Source organism: Malus sylvestris, chromosome 9 (genome assembly GCF_916048215.2).
Source record: "Malus sylvestris chromosome 9, drMalSylv7.2, whole genome shotgun sequence".
NCBI classification, from domain to species: Eukaryota; Viridiplantae; Streptophyta; class Magnoliopsida; order Rosales; family Rosaceae; genus Malus; species Malus sylvestris.
Window position 1 is genome coordinate 299,594 of NC_062268.1, and position 27,795 is coordinate 327,388.

The 27,795-nt window shown below is 40.2% G+C and overlaps 6 protein-coding genes across 8 annotated transcripts; 3 read left to right on the plus strand and 3 right to left on the minus strand.

The window, feature by feature from the left end:
* Positions 1-53: 53 nt before the first annotated feature.
* Positions 54-2,963, plus strand: LOC126634537 (putative pentatricopeptide repeat-containing protein At2g01510). The gene has a single exon (XM_050305052.1). The coding sequence runs from the start codon at positions 386-388 to the stop codon at positions 2,873-2,875; it is 2,490 nt and encodes an 829-aa protein (XP_050161009.1). The 5' UTR covers positions 54-385; the 3' UTR covers positions 2,876-2,963.
* Positions 2,925-7,080, minus strand: LOC126634542 (aspartokinase 2, chloroplastic-like). Of its 2 annotated transcripts, none has more exons than XM_050305057.1 (13): positions 6,246-7,080; positions 6,062-6,144; positions 5,921-5,961; positions 5,539-5,693; positions 5,247-5,396; positions 5,065-5,160; positions 4,858-4,974; positions 4,499-4,618; positions 4,321-4,413; positions 4,117-4,239; positions 3,737-3,853; positions 3,527-3,589; positions 2,925-3,298 (listed from the first exon to the last, which is right to left on the minus strand). In XM_050305057.1, exons 1-13 carry the CDS (start codon positions 6,651-6,653, stop codon positions 3,158-3,160), a joined length of 1,707 nt encoding a protein of 568 aa, XP_050161014.1. In that variant the 5' UTR covers positions 6,654-7,080; the 3' UTR covers positions 2,925-3,157. The 2 variants fall into 2 exon arrangements, with proteins under 2 accessions (XP_050161014.1, XP_050161015.1); XM_050305058.1 differs by having other exon boundaries at positions 4,123-4,239; positions 6,246-7,079.
* A 335-nt stretch (positions 7,081-7,415) lies between these two features.
* On the minus strand, positions 7,416-10,701 carry LOC126634543 (transcription factor ICE1-like). The gene is made up of 4 exons (XM_050305059.1): positions 9,296-10,701; positions 8,585-8,806; positions 8,306-8,476; positions 7,416-7,781 (listed from the first exon to the last, which is right to left on the minus strand). Exons 1-4 carry the CDS (start codon positions 10,397-10,399, stop codon positions 7,698-7,700), a joined length of 1,581 nt encoding a protein of 526 aa, XP_050161016.1. The 5' UTR covers positions 10,400-10,701; the 3' UTR covers positions 7,416-7,697.
* Positions 10,702-13,278: 2,577 nt separating this feature from the next.
* LOC126582876 (short-chain dehydrogenase reductase 2a-like) lies at positions 13,279-15,983 on the minus strand. Of its 2 annotated transcripts, XM_050247107.1 has the most exons (3): positions 15,679-15,983; positions 15,487-15,570; positions 13,279-14,324 (listed from the first exon to the last, which is right to left on the minus strand). In XM_050247107.1, exons 1-3 carry the CDS (start codon positions 15,696-15,698, stop codon positions 13,517-13,519), a joined length of 912 nt encoding a protein of 303 aa, XP_050103064.1. In that variant the 5' UTR covers positions 15,699-15,983; the 3' UTR covers positions 13,279-13,516. The 2 variants fall into 2 exon arrangements, with proteins under 2 accessions (XP_050103064.1, XP_050103063.1); XM_050247106.1 differs by lacking the exon at positions 15,679-15,983 and having other exon boundaries at positions 15,487-15,596.
* Positions 15,984-18,221: 2,238 nt separating this feature from the next.
* LOC126582875 (uncharacterized) lies at positions 18,222-21,582 on the plus strand. The gene is made up of 2 exons (XM_050247105.1): positions 18,222-19,061; positions 20,489-21,582. The coding sequence occupies exons 1-2, from the start codon at positions 18,513-18,515 to the stop codon at positions 21,203-21,205; spliced, it is 1,266 nt and encodes a 421-aa protein (XP_050103062.1). The 5' UTR covers positions 18,222-18,512; the 3' UTR covers positions 21,206-21,582.
* A 936-nt stretch (positions 21,583-22,518) lies between these two features.
* On the plus strand, positions 22,519-26,413 carry LOC126633690 (pentatricopeptide repeat-containing protein At3g26782, mitochondrial-like). Its single transcript, XM_050304263.1, has 2 exons — positions 22,519-24,482; positions 24,589-26,413. The coding sequence occupies exons 1-2, from the start codon at positions 23,565-23,567 to the stop codon at positions 25,630-25,632; spliced, it is 1,962 nt and encodes a 653-aa protein (XP_050160220.1). The 5' UTR covers positions 22,519-23,564; the 3' UTR covers positions 25,633-26,413.
* Positions 26,414-27,795: the final 1,382 nt, after the last annotated feature.

Here is a 27,795-nt window from a genome sequence, read left to right on the forward strand (position 1 = left end):
TCACTTTTAATTTTAAGTAACAATTAAGCTTTTCCTTTGGGTTGTATGGTTGTTTCGTTTTTTTTTTTTTTTTTTCGGTAAGAGGGTTACTTTATTATTAAAACACAAAATAAGTACAGAACAAAGGCCCAAATGCATAAATTACATAAGCAAAAGATGGACCTTCGTAGTAACCCAAGATCCCAAAATGTAGTTTGGAGCCCAAACAGAAACACACAAACAAACCCTAACAGCTTCTTCCACCCGCCGCCGCCGAAAGCGCCGCAACAGCACAACAAGCACGAGCCTCCACAGCCAAACAATGTACGGCATACATGGTTAGAAGAAAACGTGACCCCGTGTCATCTAATGGTTAAAACAGCTGATATATTGCATACGATATGATATGAGTCATATGACAGCATTTAGATCGGCAAATGCGCTCCTCAAAGTTAAAACTCCAACTCCAAGACCAAGAGTCCCTGACTCCCCAAAACCATTCCTTAATCCCAACCTCAACGCCCAAAACTCCGTTGATGCCCGTCTCATCAAGACGGGCTTCGATGCCCACACATGCCGGTCCAATTTTCTGGTCAAGAACTTCCTAAATCGAGGTGAATTGTCTCGAGCACGTCAACTGTTCGACCAAATGCCTCACAAAAACACCGTCTCCACAAACATGATGATTTCCAGTTACGTCAACTCCGGTAATCTTTCCAAGGCCAGAGAGCTGCTTGACACCATGGTTGACCGTACAGCGGTAACGTGGACCATACTAATTGGTGGTTTTTCCCAAGCTAATCGATACCATGAGGCATTTAAACTTTACGCCGACATGCACAGGTGGGGAACTAAGCCGGATTATGTGACTTTTGCTACTCTCCTGTCCGGATGCAGCGACATGGGAACCACCGAACAAGTAGTTCAAGTTCATTCACATGTCCTTAAGTTGGGACATGCTTCCACCCTCATGGTCTGCAATTCCTTGATTGATTCCTACTGCAAATCGCATCGCCTGGATTTAGCTTGTCGGCTCTTCAAGGAAATGCCCGAGAGAGATAATGTTACGTTCAATGCATTGATAACAGGATACTCAAAAGATAATTTGAATGAAGAGGCTGTAAACCTTTTTGCTCAAATGCAAAACTTGGGTCACAAGCCTTCAGAGTTCACTTTCGCAGCAGTACTTTGTGCCGGTGTTAATTTAGACGACATAGCCTTTGGGCAGCAGGTTCACGGTTTTGTGGTGAAGACTAATTTTGTTTGGAACGTGTTCGTGGGGAATGCATTGCTCGATTTCTACTCAAAGCATGAGTCTTCGGTTGAAGCAAGGAAACTTTTCGATGAGATGCCAGAGTTGGATGGTATTTCTTACAATGTAATCATCACATCTCATGTGTGGGATGGGCAATATAAAGAGTCTCTCAATCTTTTTCGTGAATTACAGTTAACTAAACATGACAGGAAGAAATTTCCTTTTCCAACCATGTTGAGCATCGCATCAAATACGCTGAACTTAAACATGGGTCGGCAGATCCATTCCCAGGCGATTATAGTAACAGCTGATTCAGAAATTCAGGTCGGAAATTCGTTGGTGGACATGTATGCCAAATGTGGCAGATTTGAGGAAGCCAAAAGGATATTCACAACTCTAGCTGACAGAAGTGCAGTTCCATGGACTGCAATGATATCCGGATACGCACAAAACGGGGTCCATGAGGAAGGCTTGGAACTGTTCAATGAGATGCGCAGAGCAAATGTTAGTCCGGACCAGGCTACTTTTGCTAGCATCTTAAGAGCCTCTGCGAGTTTAGCTTCCCTCTCGCTGGGAAAGCAGTTACACTCATCTGTGATCAAATTAGGATTCACATCCAATGTTTTTCCTGCAAGCGCACTCCTAGATATGTATGCAAAATGTGGTTCCATGAAAGACGCACTTCAATTTTTTCAAGAGATGCCCAAGAGGAATCGGGTCTGCTGGAATGCTCTGATCTCAGCTTATGCTCTAAATGGGGATGGCAAAGGCACTCTTAGATCATTCAAACAGATGGTTCAGTCTGGTTTCGAACCAGATTCAGTGAGCTTCCTAAGCGTTTTAACTGCTTGTAGCCACTGCGGGCTTGTTGACGAAGGACTACAGTACTTCAACTCCTTGACTTGCAACACTAAGATTGTTCCAAAGAGAGAGCACTATGCATCAATGGTTGATTTGTTGTGTCGAAGTGGGAGGTTCGGTGAAGCAGAGAAATTGATGGCTGAAATGCCATTTGAGCCCGATGAGATTATGTGGTCATCAGTTCTAAACTCATGTAAAATTCATAAGAACCAAGAATTGGCAGAGAGAGCAGCAGACCGACTTTTCAAAATGGGAAAACTTAGGGATGCAGGTGCTTATGTCAGCATGTCAAATATCTATGCAGCAACAGGTCAATGGGAGAGTGTTGGCAAGGTGAAGAAGGCGATGAGGGAGAGAGGAATCAGAAAGGTTACAGCGTATAGTTGGGTGGAAATCAATCACAAAACTCACGTGTTTACAGTGAATGACAAGAGCCACCCAGAGAGTGCGAAAATTATGAACAAGATTGACACGTTGGCAAAGGAGATGGAAAAGGAAGGATACAAGCCGGATATAAGCTGTGCCCTGCACAACGAGGATGAGGAAATAAAAGTGGAGTCTCTGAAATATCACAGCGAACGCTTAGCAATTGCTTTTGCATTGATCAGTACACCGGAAGGATCACCAATAGTGGTGATGAAGAACTTACGAGCTTGCACGGACTGCCATGCCGCAATCAAGGTGATCACAAAGACTGTTGGGAGGGAAATAATAGTTAGAGACTCAAGCAGGTTCCATCATTTTAGAGATGGGCTTTGCTCTTGTGGAGACTTCTGGTGACATTTCCCCGATCCTTGGGACGGGATTTCAAAACCATAACCCTTGCTCATTCTTTATTTCACCAAAAATATAATTATTTCCTAGTTAATTCCTTGCAACACAAGCATTACATTATCCAACATGATACAATATGGGTGGCGATACCACGTCTTCAATTCTAAACTGACAGCCCAAGGGGCAGATATTTTCCCCAGAAATGGTAGAACTAATGACTAAAGCTGAAAATCATATGGTGTGTAAACCAACGGTTCATTTTCAAAGAATCGAAGAATTGAATCTCCTTCAATGTTGCTCTGATACTAAGACCGAACCATTCTCCGATCCACACTCTACTTCAAAGAGATCGTTTCCAAAGAAAGCCTGGTGGAGAGCCCTTACGCACTGCTCTGCTTCATCGTCATTTACAACCAAAGAGATATTAACCTGGCCAGTGGTAATACGTAAATGGTGAATTCAACTAGGGAAATGATCAAATCAAATTTATAAACATTTTATAGGAAATCAACTGTAAGCACCCTATTCATTAATGAATCATGCCTAGTCGAAAATGAACTGGGATTTAGGAGAGACAGATAAAAGGGCATCAAAAATTTGGCTTTCCGTTTCACCGCTACAATGAAAAGAGAGAGAACTAGTGTTGTTAGGAGATACCTTGGATGCACCCTGAGAGATCATTTGAACATTGACTCCAATGGTTCGAAGAACCTGAAATGCCTGCCACATGCGACCAAAAATGTGAATACTAAAATCAAATATACGTGATCAAAGAGATAGCTAATGTTGGATGAAATTGCAGTCGACCAAAGAACAAAAGCAAATTAGGGGACATTCTTTAACTACTTAGCAAAACACAATCATTACCTTCTCTAGTATCAGTGATGACCTCTGCACATTTCCAATGAGAGATATAATAGATCTGTGCTGAAGAAGATTGACAACAGCAATTTTCTCAAGTTCTTCCGCGACATGGTCAAGTTCCTGCACGGAAGATACAGTATTCAATGAGATCTTATAAGAATGGCAAGCGAAAATTGACTGCTCAACCATCATCACTTCAAATATGATGTGTGCACATGATTGGCTACAATTTTTCCATACTATGCACCGACAAGACCAAACATGCATAAAATGAAAAATCATAACAAAACATACGCGGCCAATTTAATAAAGCTTAGATGCATGTGTCAAGTAAATTCCAGAAAATCATAACCAGTTAGAGGAAAAGGAAGATGAGATCATACACTTGCCTGCTGAATAAGCTCTCTGCTCCAAAGCTTTGAGGGATCCAGTGTCAAGGAAATACTAACTTCACTGGTAGCAACAACATCAACTGATATGCCCAAATCTTCGAAAGTTGTAAATACCTACATGGAAAATATCATAAATATAAGCCACCAAGTTATCAAGAGGACAACCAACAGAAAAAAGGTAATTTGTTTTCTCACCTTAGCAAGAAATCCATATTGACCCAGCATGCGAGTGCTAACAATATCCAACATAGTCACATTCCTTTTCAAAACGATGCTGGTTAATACAGCCTGCAATTGAGACAAAGAAAACTCAATGAAGTGGGAATCATTTTGACAGCGGAGTTCAATTTTCGAGCAGACTACTTTTACAAACCTTGCTCATATCTCTTGCATGGGTGATAACAGTACCGGGAGCATTAGGGTTGTATGAATTTTTAACCCTCACTGGAATATCAGCCTCTCTGGCCGGTCTCATGGACTGTGGATGCAAGACCTGCAAGAAGGAAAGAAAAATGATTAAATTATGTTTTCTTTTTTTCTTGTTGAACAAAAACAATTGTAACTAAAATACAGGTGGTCCAAAGCACTTCAAACCATTAGAAGAGGAAAACTGAGTATTTAAAGTCTCAAAAAAACTGTATTAAATAAGTCAGAAAACATTGCGTCTAATATTGGCACTTAATAAGAGAAGTGTTGCGAATATTTATGAATATTTAGCATCGTTATTGATACCTGAGCACCAAAATATGCAAGTTCGGCAGCCTCTTCAAATGTCAAATAAGGTACAGGTTGTGCATGCTGACATATGTTAGGATCACATGTCAAAACGCCATCAACATCCTTCCACACCTGTACGACATTGAGAAATAGGTCATATTTTGCTATTTTTAGAATAACTAGGAAATTGGGCAAAAAAAGTGAAAAATTATTTGAACTCACCTGAATTTCTCGTAACCCCAATGCTTTACCAATGGTTGTAGCTGTCAAATCACTACCACCTCTACCCAGTGTAGTCACAGCACATGATCTCCATCCCTGCAACCAGAAAAACAGTGTCAAGGGTGTTAATGGGTGAAATTTTCAAAAACTGAAGATATGTTGAAGTTAGCCAGAAGGGACACCTTTCCAAGGAAACCAGTAACAATTGGAATAGCAGGATCACATATCCAATCACCATGTAACCTCTTTGCGACAGCTGGATAAGTTGCCTCCAAAATGTCCGCATTTGTGAAGTCATCTGTGGTTATAAACCCAATTTCAAAGGCATCATACTGCCAAAACAACAAACACACAATCATATGAATTTTCTATCAGCAATAATGGTGCTAACAAACAATTAGGAATTCTTCAGAAATTACAGCTGGAAATTTGAGAGCACTTTTCACCATTAAATTAAATTGGAAAAGAACATACTTGGCGGGCTTTAACGCCAATCTTATTCAGATAGGCAACAAAAAGCCGTGTGGACATGCATTCCCCAAATGAAACCAGATAGTCTTTGGTTCGTAAAGTCAACTCTTTCATCATAGCAATTCCCTTCAGAAGTTGTTCCAGTTCTTGGAGGTGTGCTGCAAATCAGAGATAACAGGTATAGCCAAACAAATCAGTAGGATTACAATGAACATTGGTATACAAAGCCATGCTAACAGTACAGCCAAAGCTTTAGGCTGCTTAATATTTTGGACTAGCTGATATACAAAACAAAGATCATAATTTGCTTTATAAAAATTAAAAAAAAAAAAAAAAAAAGAAAAAAGGGTGAACTGTAAGTGCGGGTAAGAAAAAAGAAACTCACATGAAATGATGGAGCTGTCCACTCCAAGTTCTTCCACGGTCCTATTCAGAATAGGGTGATGCGCAATGAGAAAAAATCGAAAATCGAATTCTTTTTCCTAAAAAATTTGTAGAAGAAAGAAAAATATTTCACTGCTCTCACCTGAGATGTAATTCTTTTATGAAGCTCAACTCATCAATCATAGATACATTGGTAACACCGCAGGTGACGGCCTTTTCTCCTGCCTACTCATGAGAAACCAATCTGACCGTAAGTTGTTAATGGTAAGAAATGAAGGGATAAAAAGTTGGATGACATATCAAGTAATGTTCATATAAAGTGGTACCAGTAGGAGTTTGTTAGTTGTCTTTCCCATGGCAGAAAGAACAACGACAGGCCTCTCTTGTGGGAAGCTGAGTATAAGATCAGCAACCTCCCTCATTCTCTCTGCAGAAGCCACCGAGGAGCCACCAAACTTCATAACGCACGTCAATTGTTTCTCATTCTCGCCAAGGGTTTGATTGTCAGTCCGTTTCTTTTCAAGAACATCTGCAATCCCTCCCTCGCAACTGACTCTCAAAACCCTGCTCGTACAAGAAAAGTCTTTCGCACTTGCATAGAATCCATTGCTGGAAGCGACACAAGTTGCGAAACCAAGACTTTGTGACAAAAGTGGTTGATTGAAATGCAAAGATCTTTCTGAGGATGATGGGCACAGAGTTTTAACTCCGGAAAAATGCAAGGCGGTCGCCATTCTAAGATAAGTTATTCCGACGAATGATGTGAATGGAGTGTCTGAAACTGTTGATTGTTATGGCGCACAGAGTGAGAAACTCAAGATCCCAACACAGAACCGGAACGGCGCCGCGGAAAGGGAATGCAGAGAGAGAGGTGGCAGAGGCTCTGTTGTCCGTCGTAGATTCAGAGCGTTGAGAGGGCGAGATGGCGGCAAAGCTCTCTCAATACTCAAGGAATGCCGAAAGAATACCGGAAAGACAGACAGACACACACACAAATCAAACAAACCAAACCAAACCCAACCCTGGCGGCGCCTCTTCTTTTCGACGGTGTTGTGTTGTTTGTTTTTGACGCAGCTCCAAGGTTTTTGACTTACAAGTTCTGAGTCCACCAGAATTTGACAGAAATTTCGTAGGGGGGACGCCGCTGACAGAAAATGCGAGGTTGGCGGTTTAAAAATAGTAAAGTTGGACCAAACGTGGAGTCCAGAATTGTCTCCGTCTCCCATGGTGCGGTTCGCGTGGACACGTATGGACTCAGTTTGTACTGTGGGCCCCCATTCAGACTGTTTCAACAAGTACTTCCTTTGATTTGTCAAACAACGTTTTGGCACCGATTGCAAAGAAGCTTTTCTTTCTTAAGGTCGAAATTGCGTCCGGAGTTTAAACCTCGCTCTAATTTACTTAGAGTAGTAACATCGCTTGTAATTAAAAACAACTCGCAAACACACATTGTAGCCTACTCATGCATGCACAAGTAAACAACGACAGAGAAGAAATTAACATCAAGAGCTGAAGTTAGTTACTGAAGATAAGAGAGCAGTTTTGCCTGATGATTCAACATAACATAATCCACTACAACAAAACAGAAGATAAAAAACTAAATCTACGGACATCATCGGCTGAAATTCTTCGAGTTAAGCTCTATGGGCTCTATCGATGGAACAAAGAGAGGAGAAGGAAGCCGTTGCATTTACAAACTAGCTGGCTGAGTTGAGGGTGCCTGCCTGCCTTCATTTCTCCCAATTGCAAGGCTCCAATTTGTATTGCTCGAGTAACAGTTACATCATCATATCATGAAATCCAGCTGAATCCAAAAGTACTGCTTTTATTTGCTCTGGCAAGAACTGGTTTTCCCTGCATTGCTGTTTAACATACAAGGGATTATATTTTGTGTGTCCCCACAAAACCCAAAAACTTTACTAGTGCAAAAGATACAGTAAGAATACCAAAGTTGTATTTCATGACATTCCCGGAAAAAAGGCTCAGATGCAACCGAAACAGTTTTTATGCCAATCAAACTTTGTGACCAACCTCAAGTAATCTTTTTGGGATTAAAATCTTTATTTGATAGTCTATCTTCCAAACACAGTAGAATAGAAAGTTGAAGTTCAGAAGCAGCAAACATAGCAAACTCATCTTTCTTATCTCCCATGGTAAAATTGAAGATTTTTACACATAGTCAGGATAATACTATATATTAGATCTGGATGTCAAAAGGTAAAAGCACCAAAAATGAAAAAGCAGAACAGATGGATATGCATGTGTGTGTGTGTGTGTGTGTGTGTGTGTTAATTTGTGTTAACACAATTCACCCTTATGCTTCATATCCAGAACTGTACACTGTAAAAACAGTCTCAGCAATTCGCTATCCCAAAAACAAACATACCTCAGCTCGGAACACATCTAAAGCAAACCCATTGAAGCAGCTGATCACAGCCTGCTGGACGTCCAAATCAAGGTTATCCAAGGCCCTCATGGTAGAGAGCAAGAGACCTGGTCTCCGAGAACAGAACATGTGGATATTAACAGTTCGCCCTTCCCTTACCCGAACCTCCACCTGCAAAATACAGTTGACAAAATATTACAAGTTAAAGAAAAATCCTCGATCATAATTTATGCACCTTATACATGCTTCAAACTACAAAACCAGGTGAATAAAGCTTACCTTCGGCTGAGTTTTGGGGCTTAGCAAGGAGCTTGGGCAGAGCTCTTCTTTAACACGGCAGGGAAGGGTGGATGGAGTGGGTGTCAACGGATGAAAACTTGTTGAAGCAGGCAGCAAAGATCCGGGTGGAGCTGACTCCAGCTCGTTATGGAGGTCATTAATCCTTTGTAGAAGCTCTTTCAAATAATCAATTGCATCCCCTAGTATGGACGCCCTATCCATCTGTTTACAACATGACAGAATACTCATCAGGTGTTATGACTAATGAGCGAGAAGCCACAAATCACACAAGAAGATAAATCCCCCAAACAATGGCCAAACTTCAGGCAATATCAAGAGCCATCAGATCTGTCATGGATTTTCCAAAATATTAACTTCCTTCAAGTAAAACGACCAATTCGATGTAAAACACCACGAGTACTTCTCTTATACATCAATACAATAGTATGAATACATTGCCTTCTAAATGGCTTAAATTCACTGTAATTCTTCCGCGCACATCCAGCTGTTAAATTCAGCTAATTCACATACTTATAGTACTAGTTGAAATGAAAAACGAAAGAAACACAGTATAATTAGAACAAGAAGCTCACATAAACTAACGTAAAAAGACGGGGAAAGCACAAAGACTACATCTTCAGAGGAACAAGGCAAAAATAAATTAATGGAGAACTATGTCTAATAAGTATAGATAGTACAGAAAATGACTACCTTGCTTATCTTGGGTACAACAGACCTAAGCATGTAGAGCCTATCATTGAGCTTCTTCCTCCGCCGCCTCTCCGCCATCAAATTTTTGGCCGGCAAACCCTTCTTCTTGCCCTTCCGGTCTCCTCCCTCTACACCGGTGACAGTGCTGTTGGCATTCGAATTGCTTCCACCATTCTTCGCATTCTCCTCCACCTCCAATTGACTGTACTCATTGAAGTCATCCGAGTCATAATTCAAACCGGACACATCCAGACTCCCCTCCTCCATCTCACCCTCCTCGTTCCTCTTCCTTTTCTTCTCCAAACTCTCCAGTAGTCCTCCGTACCTGGGACCCGAAATCTCCAAATTTCCCAATTTATCACCCCCATCGCCTACAGAGTTTTGGCGGCGCTTCTGGAAAAGCGTGGGCTGAGCACCCATGGGAGGGAACAGGAGCTTAGCCCGGTTCAGCAGCTGAGCGCCGGCCGAGCCATCGAAGCCTTCGAAGCCAAAGTCGCCGTCGAGTACATTGGCGTTGTCCGTTACCGGAAGCAACCGACTGGCTGGAAACTCGGCGCTCGAACTGAGTTCGGGAGTACCCATTTGAGCATGAGAATTGAGGGCCGTGAAACCCATCAGAACAGAGGAATTGGAAGGCTGATTTCCCTGAAAGGAGCCCAGAAACCCAGCGTCGCAGCCCAGGTCGAAGCTGTTATCAAAAGGGTTGGAGCAGACGACGTTGAGGAGAGAGGAGAAGCAGGATTTTGGAGGCAAAAACTGCTGTGGCGGCTGTGAAGGGTCGAGAGAGAAGGCCGGCGACGGAGAACAGGAGGCGGAGGAGTCGATTGGTTGCAGAGGAGCAAGTGTAGTTTCAGAAGCTTGGGTGGAAGAGAAGGCATGGAGGTCTTGAGCTGGGTTGCTGAGAACGTTGTTCATGTACCAGTCACCTTCCAGCATTGATTTGAAGTTTGAAAAAGAAGCTCCCAAGCTCGAGTCTTGGTCGTTTCTTCTGGGCTCTGCCTCGTTGCTGTTGTTGTTGTGGGTGGTGGTGCTGTTTCTGGTCCAAGACGCTGCGTCGTCTTCGTCTCCGCCCATCCAAGCGGCGCCGCTCGACATCGGAAGCATGACTGTCTTTCTTCGCTTGTCAGGCTTTTTGTTATTTTTATTGAAGGTTGTCTGAAAGAGACAAAATAAAAGGAAGGGTTCAGTTACAAAGGTCCGGTATAAAACGCAGAAAAGGAGGGGAGGCCCTGGAGGGGAACTTTTTGCTCAGAGCTGGGTCATCATTTTTTTTAGAAGAAACGGAGGGATATAGATTCTCAATGTTTTGTTCCCTCTTTATTTCCAGCTGGGAAATGGAAATGGCTTCGTTCAAGTTGGAACGTTACGTTTTGTCTGTGCGTTCGCACGCTGGTGCATCCTTTTGGTTTGTTGCCTTGTATTACATTAGGCGAGTCTGTCTGATTAACATGCGTTACCAAGGTCCCCAAAAGAAAACAAAAGAAAAGAAAAGGCCCAACCCAATTACCTAAAGCGAGATGAGTAATTTTAACGGAAGCCCAATTAGCCAATCACTTTCTGGTTCACGTGTAATACTTCAAGCAATCAACACCAATTCTCTGACTTTTGGATTTTACGATACAGAAATATTAGAAAACTGTATTTGTAGCACTGGTTTTGGCTTTTGTCTTTTCGAACCAAAAATTTGTTAGTATTAGTTTATAAACTTAGAAGATTATTCTTCTTTCAAGTATTTTCGTTTTAGATTTTTTGTATCTTACTTGCATCTTATTTTGGAAAAAAGTTTTAAATTAGGTTTTATTAAAAGAATCAGTGATCCATTTTTTGACAAGTTTAATAATGAATTCTCACGAAATAGTAAAAACCAAATTAAATACACAAAATCTTAATATTACGTGACCGTATGATATCAGAATTACTCAACAGCTGGCATGGTTTAGAAATTATATTGCATATTGTGACTTCCACACACATACAATAAGGTACATGCACCAAGATAATGAAACAACTTTAAGTTGTGTTTTGCCATTTGCGCCATGCAACTTCAAAGTTCAAAAGTTCAAAGTTCAAAGCAAGACTTAACTTGGAATAAATTTTCTAAAGGAGAACCCAAGGTTCTCGTGATTCGTTGCGATTCACCGCACCTACGTACTCCCCGCAATAAATCTCACTATCTACAATTTCCTTTTCAACTTTGTTTGGGTGTTGAACGTTCATGTGTGTAAGACAAATTAACTTAATTAATTAGAATTCAAACACCTTTAATTAAGTGTTATTGAAATCCAACTTTCCGTTTAGAACGGTCTTAATTCACAACATCAACGTCAACGCCAATAAAACTAACTAGTCCAGTGTGGACTAGTGTGTGGATAAATTGGCTACATACATGGCATGCATGCAACTCACTACCAAGTCGTGAGATGAGAATTATATCATATATGCACCATGTTCCGACCAAAAATAAAATATCAACCATGCAATGCCAAAATATTAATTGTAATTGTCTCCAACGTACAAATTAATTTAGAATGTAGACAAATAAGGAAAAATAAATACAAAATGTTCCAAGTTTTAACTTGGCCGTTTGGCCGACATCAACATGCATACATGTGAAGTCTGAAGATTGAAGAGTGCTAACGATCGAAGACCTGTCCAAAGCGGTTCTGTTTACTACGTGATTGTGGTCTCCATATTTTCCGATAGTTTAAATTTTGAAAATTTATCTGATATATATGATTCATCAACACCACGAAAAAAGTGCAAGGTTATTCATTTTTTGTTGCAAGCTCCAGGCGGGTCCATGACAGCTAAAAGATTAGAGACAGGACCATGCATGCAGGCATATTGTATACCATTCGTAGTGAATTCACACTCAGCTGTGTGACCTGCGGGACCACTCTTATTAATAATATGCAGGTGCTCGATGTGGATGGCTCCACCTCTTCCTCTGAGCAAATAGAGAAACAACTTGTATTTTATCGCTACGTTACATTTTGTGTCAATGACACAACGATATGTAAAAACAATACATTTTGTATAATTGAAACACGACGTCGTCGTCGTCACATGACGGTTTATTTATGTTATGCAAATCATTCCCAATAAAATATGACGTTGAGGAGTGAACTCAAACAAGGTACCAACCGAACACTATATTGAAGTACTAATCAGTAAAAATCCCAAATTAAAAGTCATGCATCTATCAGCATTTTATAGAATCTTAGCCATTCAAGCAATCCGATGACTTAGGATTTTACACATCATTTACTCTATCTTTAACTTATTTTTCTTTTACGAACGTACGTTAATCCCATACGGCCGTTATCTCTTTTCTCTCTCCCTTCGTGTTTAGTTCCTCCCCTTCTATCTCTCTTTTTCTTCACTTCCTCCCACAGATTATTTCTATTCAGTTTCTTTTTCTTTTCAAACAAGAACACTTGTTGACAAATCCACACTGTACTTTATCAATTAGAAACAATTATGAGAATTGTTCACCTGATTGTATTATTTCTCTATGGCCTATGGGTACCGTTTCCGACTTCAAACATATAAACTAAAAAATATGTGTAATTAACAATTCTATAACCCATCCCTAAAGCTATAGAATTTCTCCATACGTAATTCGTAATTCTGAGTTTGAGGGCTCGTGGATTTTGATGGGAAGCAAAGAAAAAAGCACAATGCATAAGTCAGAAACAACATTTTATGAGAGGATATTCTGAAATGTGAAGTCTCATCGACTCTAAATGTTGGTTCGGCTGAATGGGCTGTTCCCCACTAGGGATTCTGAAATCTGGAAGGGCTTCTCGTGAAAGAGGGAGGGAGGAGATCAGGAGAATGGAGGACTGTCACCGTTTAACTTTGGATATGCAAATTTATCCCAAAGCTGATGTGGCTTCATTTAAGTTATTGAATTGTTTAGACGGCAAAGATTCTATAAAATGTGGTTAAATTAAATGCACAACATCTAAATGCAGGGCCCGAAGATGCAATCAGTAGTACTTAGATCAATCATGTGTGTGCATATGGACACACGTATGTACTTACACCATTTTATAGTTCCCCGGGAAACAATTCATCAACCTGATATTATATAGTACATACATAATCCAGCTTCTTGAAATAACAAAGAAACATGCATGTGCGTAATTGTGTACGTTGTTGCGAAAACAAGTCTAAACCTAATTGGAGTCTAGACTCTGGACATATACTAGCATTAAATTACACAGATTGACCCGGAGGAGGAGGGAAGCTAAGACTTTTGAAGCTGGTGAAGCCTCCATCGACCACCAGATTATGACCCGTCACATACTTTGCTTCATCCGATGCCAGATACACCGCAGCTTGCGCCACATCTATCTCCTCACACTTCGCACCCTTGAGCTCTCCCAGCCCATTCACTATCTCTTTAACCTGATCCTCCGGCGCCCCCGGATAAAGCTTCCATATTTCCCGCACCACCATTGACGTCGGGATTGGACTTGGCGAAATGCAATTGACTCGGATCCCGTTTCGGCACAGCTCGCTCGCCAGTGACTTGACCAGGCCAGGTATCGTAAATTTCGATATCGAATAGGGGTGAGGCCCAACCCCACCCAACAGCCCAGCTATGCTGGACGTGCACAGTATGGAGCCTGAGCCCGCAGGTATCATGACTCGTGCCGCATGCTTTATCCCAGCAACTGCGCCCCGCACGTTGACCCGGATCACGCGGTCAAACTCCTCAAGGTTCAGGTCAACGATGCTGGGCGGGAACGCTGGGCCTGTTATTCCCGCGTTGTTGTACATTATGTCAAGTTTTCCGTGACGAGCCATGGCGGTTTCTACAGCTTCTGCTATTTGGGACTCAACGGCAACGTCGCATTGGACAAAGTGGGCTGCGGGCCCCAGCTCTATGGCGACTTGTGGACCCAGCTCAGAATCTGAGTCTGCAACGATGACGTGTGCTCCATGTCGGATGAACTCGTGGGCCGTGGCTTTCCCAAGCCCGCTAGCTGACCCTGTTATTATGGCTACCTTGCCTTGCAGCCTGCTTTTTATCAAAGAAAGTATGCAAATAGATGATTAGATTCTTAATGTTAATATTATCGTTAATATGCAATGAAAAGAAAAGAAAAGAAAGGAACAACATGCGTGGTTGAATATCAATGAAAAGACAAGATCAGTCATGTCGTTTGAAAATGCCAAACGACGTCCGATTAAGAAAATGATTATTGGGGGCGGATTGATCATTCAATTACGAAGTTGTGGATCATTTTTCCACGCCGGCAATCACCCAAAAAAGCAACACCGCCCCATTCAAAATTTGATTCATATTAATTAATCTAAAGTGTGATTTGTGCGTAAAACTTTGAATAAAGAGTTGAATTTGATGCCTGATAATGATCAAGGTTGAAACGTAACATGATGTAAAAGTGGAGAATAACTTATCTACAACAAATTTGTTAAAAAACAAAATAATTACAACAAAAGTCATTGTAATGGTATTTTAAAATCAATTATACGTTGTTATACATGAAAAAGATCATACAAGACAAAACGTGATTAATTTTTAATATCAACGGAACGGTGTCCTAGTTGTATGTAGGTTATTTTCGTATAAATGAAGACAAATGGTATGAATAGTTACTTTAGATCTAACCAGGGGTAGCTTAAGCCTTGAGAACATTGCATGTGCTGCAGGGTGTAAATCTTAATCATTGCCAACATAATTATTAATCAAATACTCAAGTTGACCTCAATAAACTAAACCAGATCATATTGAAGAGAGCAGAGAGCAGAGGAATATGCCGAAATTAATTACTAGGAAATGAATTTAATCATGGGATCATTCATAACTCCATGTTATATGCATAATTTACTTAGAAACTGTTCAAGATGGTTACGTTTATACATATGTACTGCATAAATCCTCGCATACAGATATATATAACATGGTATATACTTAAAATGATATAGTACTACTGCGTACTGGGACAGAAAATAATAATGCCACAAAAACTATATATGCGTGCGACAATAGTCACAATGAATAAGGTACCGACGTAGGAGAGATTTCCATTAACAAGAGAAGAGAAGATGGGCAAAAGAAGGGAAATTATTAATTAACATCATCTACTATGCATGCATGTTTTTGGAATCGATGGATCTGCAGCTAAAACACCAGCAGATCATATGATATAGGTACATACCTTCCATGGCCAGCTGCGCCTCTCGTTGAAAAGGGCCTTGCTCGCTTACAGAGAAAAGCATTGCAGCTGATCAGCTTAAACTCTCTGAGAATAAAACAAATATTCCACATACATCCCTCATCAGTTTCCGTGAATTTCAGCTCATGTCAAATAGCATATATGGTATAATTGGTAAATAAGGTGTAAACTGACCTGGTTAGTGATCTGATCATATCTGCGGCAAAGATCTGATGAATTCTGAGGATGAGAGAGAGAGAGAGTGTGTGTGTGTGTGTGTGTAAGAGAGAGAGGGAAATAGTTGCTTGACCAGTGGCAGAACTCAAGGTAGCAGAAACAAGGCCCAGAATCTATTGGAATTGAAGAGCTAGTAGACACGCGTTTTCATGCACAAAGAGAAAGAGCACCAACCGAGTTGATGTTGAAGTTGAAGATGGTTTATAACATATGTGACCTATCGTATTTAATGATCCTAAGTTAAAAAAGCACAAGGAAGCCGAGTTATAGTTTTTAAAATAGATGGGAGTTATGCTAATTGATCAGGTTAGTGTCTCCTATTATTGCCATTCAAGTTTGAATTTTTAATTTTTAATTAAAATAATTTAAAATATAATATCAAACATGTTACTCTTACTACATTAATTTGTATCATATTTCTAATAAAGATGTGATCCACACGTGTTGTAAATCTTATCTCTATTAAAAATGCGATACAAATATAGTATAAAAATATGATAAATGTAAGACAATATTTGGCTACTCACCGATAAGTACCCAATTTTTACTTACCCGCAAGTGCCCAAAAATATTGTCAAATCTCACTGAGGAATGGAGGAAAGAGGTTGTCAAATCTCATAAGGGATATTTGAATGCATGTAGTAATTAGATAGCTAGATGTTTCGTTGCTAGTTTAGAAAATTTGGAGAGGTGCAGATGTTACAATAAAATTCGGGGCCACATACATTAGTGTAAGTAAAAATAAAATCCTCACCAATGAGGTACTCAAATATTATCCGCAAATATAGCATCACTCATATAATATTGCATATCTAAAAAGTGAACAATAGCTTTCAAACATAAAGAAACAACTTTGGTTTGTCAATCTTTTGGGCCACTGCCACCGGCCTGCCGGGAAATTCCAAGTAGAGCAATGACAAACGCATAGTTTAATATGGAGTGTGTAGAAATCTTTGTAGATCATATGTAGTTATGTACCGAATAATATTATATGTATATATGTATACGCTTGTGTGTATATATACACATTTCAATATAAGGAAAACTAATGAAAAATGCTAGAAAACTTTAAGTTTTAACGATAAAGACAAAATAAAGGGTAAAGTGAATAATGTTAGTGTGAAAATGTAATTTTTCGTTAAAGTAAACAGTACTGGGAGCTTTTCGTTAAAGTTCTCTTAAATATATCATGTTGAAGTTGAACACACATAGTGGATCATGAGAAATACGAAATGAATGGTTAGGAGTTATAAAGAATCAATGTGGGGGGTCTTAGGATGTAGCTAGGGTACTGCAGACTGCGGTAGCTAACAAAAAATAGGAAGTAAAATATGAAAAAAGAAATTAAAAGGGAGAGCAAAGCAATGATCGTAAAGAAAAGAATGGTGTAATATTTATTAGTTTAAAGATGTACATATATAATTGGATCTCAATATGTATTTAAGGAACAATTAAGCTATAATTAAGCAGATTGTTGAGGTTGTGGAGACAAACATCAGACAAGTGAGTGAAGCTACAATCTCAAAGTGCGGGATATTGCATATTTCTTGTCTATTAAACAAAACTTAAATTATTCCATCATGTTCCTTCTTTTTGTTGGCCTCACTGCCCTTACCTTATCATGTTCTGTACACACATACAAACAATTGATGAAACACTAATTAATTGATTAATTTGTCATTAACAAACCCCAATTATGCATGACCATGAGTAATTAAAGTAGTTCAACACTAGCAACTAGAGCAACATATGTATAATGCATGCATGCGTGGATCAATGTATTGTATGTATTTTGTGTGCGAATATAAATACTATTACTATATGGATTATGGAGGCTGTAATGATTGATGGGTGTTAATTAAAATACGTACTGTTGCAATATAGAATCTCACATCGGTAATGTTAAAATAGTATACAATTAATATATAAGAGTTTTCACTTTTAATATCACTGAAACATTTGTGATAAAATCTAACACATAATAATATTGATGGTGGACACGCATAGACCTACAAAATTTATCGCGTACTAGCTAATCCGAATATATATATTCTCTATTCTAGGATACTAGTCTAACTAGCTAGGCTTAGGTGGAGTAAGCATCAACGCCAAGCTTTATTTTGTATGGTTTATGATTACGAGAGATACGATGAAAGAGTTTGGATAGCCTAAGCTTGACGATCACGGACCACATGAGGGATATGGAATGAGTAAATTCAAACTTAAAACATCTTTCATTTGGAACAAATGAAGGAGAATCATGCGCTCTTATCATCAAGTGAAGTCCCTTTGGACTGGACCGTTTCCATTTGGAACAAAAAAGATAATAATAAACGGGCCGATCACTAAGTGGGCCGATCACGAAGACTTAACCAATGAGTTAAGGTCCCGGTAGTCCAAGGGGGAATACGACGTCGTAGGAGGCTTCATTTGAACATACTTGATGGTTTGAAGTTGATTCTTCAACAGTTGAGCTTGGATAACAGTAATTTCTGTGTTTCGTGTGAATGTTAGGAAGGGAAAGAGGAAAAAAGCGGCAGTTGTATTGACATTGATTGGGATACCATTACCATATAACTGGTGGGGGAGGACAGGAGGGATAGCATTGTCTGTCCAGTTTTCATATTGACACCGAACCATCCCAACATTCCTACAATACAATACTAGTTACAGTGTTGATATCATATGTACAACAAGTCAAACCACACAAGAAGCAGAAGCGGAAGCAGATCTAATTTCACAAATCAGTGCGCCGGCAGATCTCACTTCTCTCTCTCTCTCTCTGTAGATTGATGGGCGCCACTCAGTCCGTACAAGAGGTCGAAGAGGAAGACGAAGAAGAGGAAGAGGAAGAGAACGGCATCAATGGCGAGCCCAGCATTCGAAGTGGATTGGAATTGGACAAGGATTTGATCAAGAAGGTTCTAGAACAAGAGCCCGAGATGCTTTGCCACGCATCCGCATCCCCTCTCTCCCCTCAGCTCTCCACCTTGGGCACCCCGCGCCTGGGACCCTCCATCAAGGTGTGGGACCCCTACAACGTCCTCGCTCCGCCTTCGCCTCTGCCCCCGCCTCCCGGATTCTCCCGGAGCTTCTCGTCCAATGGCATGGAGGATGACCGATTCGTCACGGAGGTGTTTTTGATTAGTCACGGCGAGTGCGAGTTGAATTTAAGGCCCGATTTGGTGGGCGGACGGTGCCCGCAGGCGGCTCTGACTCCCAACGGCAAGCGCCAGGCCAGGGCCCTGGCGGTTTTCTTGAACTCCCAGAGGGTTGGCTTCAGTGCGGTTTACTCATCTCCTCTGGATCGTGCGCGCTCCATGGCGGTTTCCGTCTGTCAGGTAATTTTTGAATTGAAATTGTTTCATGTCGTTGAAGACTTGGAGTTTATAATTCTGATTGTGCATTGCAAATTTTAGAAAACTGACCATGAATTATGCATCGAATTTTGCCTATAGGAGTTTTACTCATGTCCGAAATTCGATAAGATTCACTTATCAGTGAGAGAGGGATATGTGAATTTGTGTGTTAACCACTTGCTGAATATGATTTTTTTCGTTTTAAGCCTTCCGTGGAAAATGGTAGCTTATAGTAGATTTTGCAATTGGTAACTCATGGTGCATGTAAGGATTTGCATAGCTGACAACGCATATTTGGGATGAAAAGCTTCGTCACATCGAGTTAATTGGTTTGTGTGATAGAATGAAAGCTATAAGTGCTATATGCATCACTACTGTCACTGTCCCTCATTGGCTCGGTCACTTGACTGGTTTAGAAGCTGTATGGTTCGTAGCTTTTAAGACATGGCTTCTTAGTCCAAGTAATGTGTTCTGAACTGTGAATATCCAAGAATGAGTAGGAGTATAATTGGAATTCATTTTGGCAGAATATATCATGCCCTTGAGTTTTTTGACTAAAACAATTCTCAGGATTAGAAGTTCAGGTCAGGTTTGATAGTGTTCCGTTTGGTTGACTTTTCCTTCACCTCCTCCTTCTCCTTCATTAAGTTTTAGGTCCCCTGCCCTTTGATTCCTTTTCTTCTTCATCAAGAATCATATAAGTAGGTTCCCCTTTTAGCTGACGATGTGACATAGATAGTGGTGGAGCCAGAATTCTGAATGAGGAGGGGCCTTTCACAAATATGTGTATATATATATATATACACACACGAGTGTGTGTAAAAAGTTTGATTCATAACATGTTGACATATGCAATTTGTGTAATCCTCACAAAACTGAAAAAATTATCTTAAATTCAATACTAAGAAGAAAAAAATGTAAAAACCTAGACAACGAAGTAAGAGGTAGGTTGTGGAAGACTAAAGAAAATACAAAGAAGTAGAAAAAGAAGGAAAAGGGGGAGAGGTTTGCAAATAAAGAAGATGGGTTGCTTAAGAAAATTATAGGATGTATATTACTGTTAGGTGAGAGAATCGAACCAGAAGTGGGGTAGCTTTTTCCATTTAAAATTGCACATCTCTTTTAAAACTCTCCTGCCAAACTTATCGTTTCATTAGACAGCCGAAAGGATTTAAAATCAAAACAACTTAACGACGTCGTTTGCTTCATCTTCTTCCATGAGGTTCACACCTCAGATGAAGTCAGGATGGGCCAGGGACTACCCTAGTCCCTTGGTGGCTCCGCCCCTGGACATAGACTGCTTTGTAGATATTGTTTCCTGATATGAGCAGCTAAAGAGATAATGCAAGGTATAGTGTAAGACGTTTTACATGTATCTAATTAGTTTTGTCGGGCTATAAATCATGCAGGAAATGAACTTTCCAGTTGGACAGATACAATCTTCAGATGCGCTTGCAGAGATGAGTCAGGGGGATTGGGAGGGGTGCCCTCGGTCAGAAATATACACAGCTGAACTTTTGAGCTTCATCGAAAGAGTTCAGCCTGATTTCTCTGCACCATCGGGAGAGTCACTTCGGCAAGTGGAATTTCAAATGGTTAGTTTTTTAAACGGGACAGTCCTTGGGCTTCCTGAAAAGTCGAGAGCATTCTACTCGTTCTCATCACACAATCAGAGTGAGAGTCAAGGCTTTGCACACCATAGTTCTCATGTATCAACCAACTCAGTTCATGACCGAGAGGGGCCTTCCCTCCCTCCGCCTAACTGGGATCTGCTTCACAGGCAGCGGCAGGGTCTCTTGAGGAAAAAGTCTGGTAAGAGCAGGCTACAAGTTGTGACTACAACTGGAATTCAGGAGGTTGAGGATGAAATTTCCCCCCAGGACGTCACTCACCAAAGTTCCCCGCATGATTTAAGTGGGAGAAGCTCCTCTTCTGCGTCTTGTATTGGTATATTCAGTCATGCAGTGCCAATCAAATGTCTCCTCACAGGCATCCTCGGATGCAGCCCATTAATGTCGCATAAGATTTGCATAGAAGACTCTTCTGTGACAGTTCTACAGCATTCATGGAGAACAGGTTGGCAGATAAAGAGGTTGAATGATACCGCACACCTCAGGCTTATGTAGTGGTTAGAGACTTGGAGTATCATAACTTGTTACATTATACCGACGATGGGAAAGTGAAGTTTCATTTCCCGGGATCAGTAGGTCACAAAACACGACATTTTTGCATAAAATATGCAATACCCTGCCATTTGTTGTTACATTTGCTATATTTATTTCCGAATTGTTCAACTCCGCAAAAGAAGAATGAAATGTTGTTGGAGTTGGATCCTTGTATCGGGTGATTCTTTTGATTTGTGGCATTTACAGGAGATGGTGTGAAGAATCATGTATTTCCTGTATATTTTGAAGAAATTTCGTAATTCATAAACTTTGCTCACGCATTTATCAGCTATATACATTAAATCTCAGTTGGAACAATCTGAGCTGGGTTTTGGTTATGCTCTTTTCCTTTTTTATATATGCATCTTTTTTTTTTTTTTTTTTTCCCAGTAAGAAACATTTCAAGTGTTTTTCGAACTCAATAACATTTTTTACTCAAAGTCCTTTCAGTTATTTTAGAGTTTGTTTAGAAGTGTTTTTAAATGAATGAAAGCGTTTTTGGTGAAAATATTTTAGAAACCAATATTTAGTAAAAATCCAAGTGGATCTTGTGAAAGCACTTTAAGTGCTTCCTGCAAGAAGTACATATATGGTGCTTCTCCAAAAGCAAACTAAATTTCACCAAAAACACTTCTAAATGAGTCATTGGAAGCTAGGTTAGATAGTTAGATGATTGTTTGGGGGTGAATCTTATATGCAAGGAGGTAGATTGTCTGCCTCCCATTTCCATACTTTTTTCATCCCCTCTTGTTTGTGTGGTCACGGTTAAGTAATGTCAACATTTTATATTGATACCTGTTAGAGAGAAAAAAGTATAGAGAAAGGCAAAGGCCATGGTTATTTTGGACTGCTTCTGTAACAAGTGGCACAAGACAGGACACACACAGGTACGGTGGTCACCAGACTCCAACAATTCTCACATGGGATGGATCATGATTCATGGATGATAGATGGATGGGGCCGGCAGCTGCAGCCGACAGTTGCGAATCGCATTGCCTAACAATTTTTAACCATAAAAATAAGGCATTCCATTATGCAGCACGTTATGGCTACGTCCTAGCTACAATATTCCAAACGCATCACAAATATATATATATATATATATATATATATATATATATATATAACTCAATTACGAGCCTTTCTCTTACCAAGCGGAGACAACTAGCATTAAACCACGAGCTAATTGGTAACTAACTTTACTATGGCAAATAAACAGAACAGAGAGAGAGAAAACAAAAAGGTTGATTTTCCATAAATAAGAACAAAAGAGAATTGAAAGTGCTGCTGTCCATCCCGTGACTACAACAGACAGTCACAGATGAGGCAGTAACAGTGGCACTCACACTCACACTCACTCACTCATCAATATCTTGATGTGCTTATAAACATACACACACACAAACATTGAACATCGAAGTTGAACCCCCCAGTTCAGAGTTCAGTTCAACTAGCCTAAAATCCAGAGATATCTGTGGAAATTAATGGCTCTGTCTGTCAGTAAATTCTCTGCAATTTTATGCACAGCCATCTTGTTTGCTAATTTACATGCTCTGTGCAGGTCATCGAGTGTGGTGCCAACGATTTCAGCTTCTCCAGCGGTTTTACCAAATGGAAATCCGCCCAGTAACAATATGTCGTCCTTCTTCCCTTCTCCAAGTGATGAAGCTTCTAATGCGTCAGATGCATTTGCACCAGTCCCAAGCTCTGGCCAGTTTGTTGGCAAAGTTTCATCCGCCGCTAACTCCAACTCCAACCGTCAGTGCGGTGCTCTAATGTTTGGTGCAGGGCTTTCTGCCTTGTTTCTCTTCAAATTTGCCAATGCTGCGTAACTACTCGAGTCAGTTGTAATTATGCCAGAGGTGTTATTAGACTCAATAAGGTCAGGTTTAGGATGAGGAACGAACGTATGGCTTGTAATTTGCTGTTTCTGTACTTTTCATGATTCTGTGGATCATTTTGGTTAGTTATGCCAGAAAGAACGTTGAAGAACTGACGTGCAGTCCATATAATCCATACTGTTGGGAATGTTCATGTTGTATCGATGTTGTTGAATATTTTGGATAACACGGTGTTCATACGTTAAAACTAACACATTATCGATGACATATTGAACCAACGTCATTTGGGACTAACGGATGACGGACGTATCTGTCATAACGTTTGCAATCTTTTCGTTGACTAATGTGCGACTTTACAAGGGCGGCTGAAAAGCTTTCATGTCAACAGCTCCAAAGGGATCTCATATTTGCAACCAGTTTGTTTGCTCAGCGGGAATCCAAAGCCACGAAAATCCCCCGGGAGAAGAATGAATGAATGAATGAAGATTTCAAAATCGAGTTTTTGTCTCGTGGGCAGACACCAATATTCGGTCACAGTTAACAACCCCAACCTCACAACCTGGTTCAACAAATACGTCGACAAAAACGATGTCCCCTCCTGGAACTCCGTCATTGCCGACTTGGCCCGCAGCGGCGACTCCCTCGAAGCCCTCCGGGCATTTTCGTCGATGCGAAAGCTCTCCCTCAGACCAAACCGCTCCTCCTTCCCCTGCGCCATCAAATCCTGCTCGGCTTTGCTGGATCTTCACTCCGGCGAGCAAGCTCACCAGCAGGCGTTGGTCTTCAGCTTTGCGTCCGACCTCTTTGTCTCCTCTGCCCTCATCGGTATGTACTCCAGGTGCGGTCGATTGACGGATGCATGGAAACTGTTCGATACAATTCCTTACAGAAACGTGGTTTCTTGGACATCCATGATCACCGGGTGTGTTCAAAACGACGCCGCCTGCCAAGCCTTGTCTCTCTTTAAAGAGTTGTTGATCGAGGAAATTGACAATGAGGATGTTTCCTTAGATCCTGTTGTTCTGGTTTCTGTTCTGTCGGCTTGTTCTTGCGTATCGAGTAAGGGACTTGCCCAAAGTGTTCATGGGTTGGTGATGAAGAGAGGTTTCGATGGGGATTTATGGGTAGGGAATACTTTGATGGATGCATATGCCAAATGCGGCGAGCTCGGTCTTGTTAGAAAGGTGTTTGATGGAATGTCTCAAAAGGATTTGGTTTCTTGGAACTCCATGATTGCAACTTATGCGCAGAGTGGATTATCTTCAGAGGCATGGCAAGTCTTCTATGGGATGACAAAGGATGGTGACAACCGCTACAATGCGGTGACATTGTCTGCTTTGTTATTAGCTTGTGCGCATGCTGAGCCTCTGTTAGTTGGGAAGTCTATACATGATCAGGTATTCAAATTTCTCGCAAGCCCTTTATATCATATCGCATTCTGTGGAATAGGTTATTACTGTAGGCTCTCATAACTAATGCATTCTTTGGTCTTTTTGTTTATAGGTTCTGAAAAAGGGCTTGGAAGAGAATGTGATAGTGTCTACCTCTACTATCGACATGTACTGCAAATGTGGGAGAGCTGACTTGGCAAGAAAGGCATTTGATTGCATGAAGGAGAAGAATGCTAGGACATGGACCGCCATGATTGCAGGTTATGGAATGCATGGCCGAGCCAAAGAAGCATTGGAGGTCTTCTATAAGATGATAAGAGAGGGTGTGAAACAAAATTACATAACATTTGTGTCACTTCTAAATGCTTGCAGCCATGCTGGTCTATTAGAAGAAGGTTGGTATTGGTTTAATAACATGAGCCACAAATACGGTGTAGAACCTGGAATTGAGCACTATGGGTGCATGGTTGATCTTCTTGGACGTTCCGGTGAACTTAACAAAGCTTATGATTTAATAAAGGGAATGAGGATTGGGCCAGATTGTGTAGTCTGGGGTTCATTTCTTGGGGCTTGCAGGATACACAAAAATGTGACATTTGCAGAGATTTCTGCGAGGAAACTGTTTGAGCTCGACCCTCATAATTCTGGGTACTACATCTTGCTTTCAAATATTTTTGCCGATGCTGGGAGATGGGAAGATGTTGAGAGGATGAGAATACTGATGAAGAATCGTGGGTTGGTTAAACCTCCTGGATTCAGTTTGGTTGAACTGAGAGGTATTGTGCATTTATTTTTGGTTGGAGACAGAGAGCATCCTCAGCATGAGAAGATTTACGAGTATCTGGAAAACCTGACAATCAAGCTGCAAGAGGTTGGCTATGCACCCAATATCAGTTCAGTTCTTCATGATGTTGATGAGGAAGAGAAGGAAATGGTCCTAAGAGTACATAGTGAGAAGCTGGCTGTTGCCTTCGGAATCATGAATTCTGTACCTGGTGCAACGATTCAGATAATCAAGAATCTCCGAGTTTGTGCCGATTGTCATACTGTTATTAAGTTGATTACAAAGGTTGTTGATCGGGAAATTGTGGTCAGAGATTCAAAGCGGTTTCATCACTTCAGGGATGGGTTGTGTTCTTGTGGAGATTATTGGTGATGGCTCGGTTAGAAGATGGCGATTGGTAGGCAAATTTGGCTCGAAGGTGTTGAGCAATGTATAGCATGCAATGGCTGTATAGGAATGTTATGACTAACATTCATATAATCAGTTTTGGGGAGGCTGAACGCTACTTCTGATAAGATTGTTTCTGAGTAACAAAAGACTGAGTAAATTATAGATCAGCCTTGACCAGGATTCTGGTCAAGAAACAGAACCACAAATCACTACTCTACCAATGGGATACTTGTCATGCTTACAAAGATGATGGCTTATTAAGGTGATGAAGGTTTCCAAGTTCCGGAATCTACCTCTCAACGGGCTCCCTCATTTTTCACTTTCATATTCGATCGACCACATGATTCCGAGTAGTAGAATGAGGATAGGAATCAAAGCCTCTAATCGAGCATCTTCAGACATTTGACAATTCCTTTGCTGTTTCCGGTGTTGCTAATGTTTTTGGATTTGTTTAGTGAACCAGAACTTCAGCATTATGCATTAGGGATTCACAAGTGAATTCGTGAGCTATGGCGTGGAGATGAAAAACTAGTGGAGCAACCGAACCATATGTTTCATCGACTCTGTATCCACATGTAGCCTTGATCTTTCAGTTCTTCAAATAGCGCTCGATTTGCATTTCTTTTTCAAATCTTCATATGTTTCATTTTGATTTCTGCGGGCCGTGGACATATTTTTTAGAAAAAGTGCGTAGATATAGTGGAAGGTAGTGAAATTTACCGGGAAGGAAAATAACTAATGATATTTCTTTTCTAAATCAAAAGGGTGTGATACTTTGACTACGCAACCAAAGTAACGTTTGCGAATTGCCAATTTGCCAAAGGATGCTTGTGTCCCATGGAGGACTTACTTGTTCTCCGCTGATGATAAACGAAGTTTTAACATTACAATCATAACCGTTCATTTCTTTGTCATCATCTAAAGATCATATTTGTAACAAATCATTCAATTTGGAGATCGTTTAGTTATTCATACATGTTAAACCAATTAACGTTTTAGTAACAAGTAGCATCATCATGAATCGTCAATTTGTTTTATGCATATAAATGACTAAAATATCTCTAAATTGAATAATTTTTTGCATATAAGATTTTAGATGATGAAAAAGAAAAATAAACAGTTTTGATTATAATGTTTGAACGATAAAAATTTGTTAATTGTAAGTAGAGAAACAAGTAAGGGCTGGTTTGGTATTGTTGTGCTTTGAAAAAAAATCTGCTATGAGAATAAGTGGCTGTGCTGTGAGAATAAGCGGCTATGAAATAAATCAGCAGAGTGTTTGGTAAACTTTTTTGTAAAAGTGCTTTTGGAAAGAAAAAAAGCAGTCTGATAATGGGTATTTTCATTAAAGGAGCATTGTAGCTCTGTGTGCTTTGAAAAAAAAGCCAGTTTTCCAAAGCTGCAAATAACAGCTTCAACTTTTTTCTTTGATTTCAGCTTATTCTCACAGCTTCCAAAATAAACATTTTTTTTTAGTTTACCAAACATCTAAAACCCTCACAACTTTTTTTCATGAGTGTTTTTTTTTAAGTACCTCATTCTCAAACCACCCTAAGTCAAACACTAGCCTTTGCAAAATTGGAAATGCCATATCTAAAGATTTTCCCTATACATGCCTACGAATATACCGATCCAGCTCCCCATGGGTCGGCATTATTCATGCCTCTTCTACGGCGTTTTCTTTTTCAGCCAGTTTCCTAAATAGGCGGTGTTACCCTTATATTGAAATTATTCTGATTTTTACCGACACATACAAAATTAAAAAATGAAATTCATAAATAAATTACTATATGCAATTAAATATTCAAAAAAAAAAAACATGAGTTAGAGTGATTGTAACCTCAGTTGATTTTCATTTTCACTTCTCTAGTCGCCAGAGACTTTCTCGATTACTCAAAACCGCATATAATTACAGCTTCTCATTCCTTGAAGTAGATCCATTCAAACGCCCACTTTGATATTTTGACCAAAACAAACCTAAATTGGCACCCGAACAAATAAAAAAGAAAGAGTAAAAAGACCTAGTTTGATGGCCGCCGGGCCCAAAAAATGAGAAAGGTCAGCCACGCTAAGTGGTATAATAGTAAATAAATGTGATCGACAGGGTCATGTCTTGGAGAGATTTTTCAGTGTGATCGGTATATG

Excerpts from the sequence above, each read along its gene's own strand:
- LOC126582876 (XM_050247106.1), bottom strand. The coding sequence starts at position 15,596 with ATGTGGAATATTTGTTTTATTCTCAGAGAGTTTAAGCTGATCAGCTGC. Across the intron at positions 14,325-15,486 it reads GGCGCAGCTGGCCATGGAAG|GCTGCAAGGCAAGGTAGCCA; the intron begins GTATGTACCTAT and ends GATAAAAAGCAG.
- LOC126634543 (XM_050305059.1), bottom strand. The coding sequence starts at position 10,399 with ATGCTTCCGATGTCGAGCGGCGCCGCTTGGATGGGCGGAGACGAAGAC. Across the intron at positions 8,807-9,295 it reads TTGTACCCAAGATAAGCAAG|ATGGATAGGGCGTCCATACT; the intron begins GTAGTCATTTTC and ends TGTTGTAAACAG. Across the intron at positions 8,477-8,584 it reads GCCCCAAAACTCAGCCGAAG|GTGGAGGTTCGGGTAAGGGA; the intron begins GTAAGCTTTATT and ends TGTATTTTGCAG.
- LOC126634542 (XM_050305057.1), bottom strand. The coding sequence starts at position 6,653 with ATGGCGACCGCCTTGCATTTTTCCGGAGTTAAAACTCTGTGCCCATCA. Across the intron at positions 5,161-5,246 it reads TTACTGGTTTCCTTGGAAAG|GGATGGAGATCATGTGCTGT; the intron begins GTGTCCCTTCTG and ends TTCTGGTTGCAG. Across the intron at positions 4,975-5,064 it reads TGGGGTTACGAGAAATTCAG|GTGTGGAAGGATGTTGATGG; the intron begins GTGAGTTCAAAT and ends AATGTCGTACAG.
- LOC126633690 (XM_050304263.1), top strand. The coding sequence starts at position 23,565 with ATGAAGATTTCAAAATCGAGTTTTTGTCTCGTGGGCAGACACCAATAT. Across the intron at positions 24,483-24,588 it reads GGAAGTCTATACATGATCAG|GTTCTGAAAAAGGGCTTGGA; the intron begins GTATTCAAATTT and ends TTTTGTTTATAG.
- LOC126634537 (XM_050305052.1), top strand. The coding sequence starts at position 386 with ATGAGTCATATGACAGCATTTAGATCGGCAAATGCGCTCCTCAAAGTT.
- LOC126582875 (XM_050247105.1), top strand. The coding sequence starts at position 18,513 with ATGGGCGCCACTCAGTCCGTACAAGAGGTCGAAGAGGAAGACGAAGAA. Across the intron at positions 19,062-20,488 it reads TGGCGGTTTCCGTCTGTCAG|GAAATGAACTTTCCAGTTGG; the intron begins GTAATTTTTGAA and ends TAAATCATGCAG.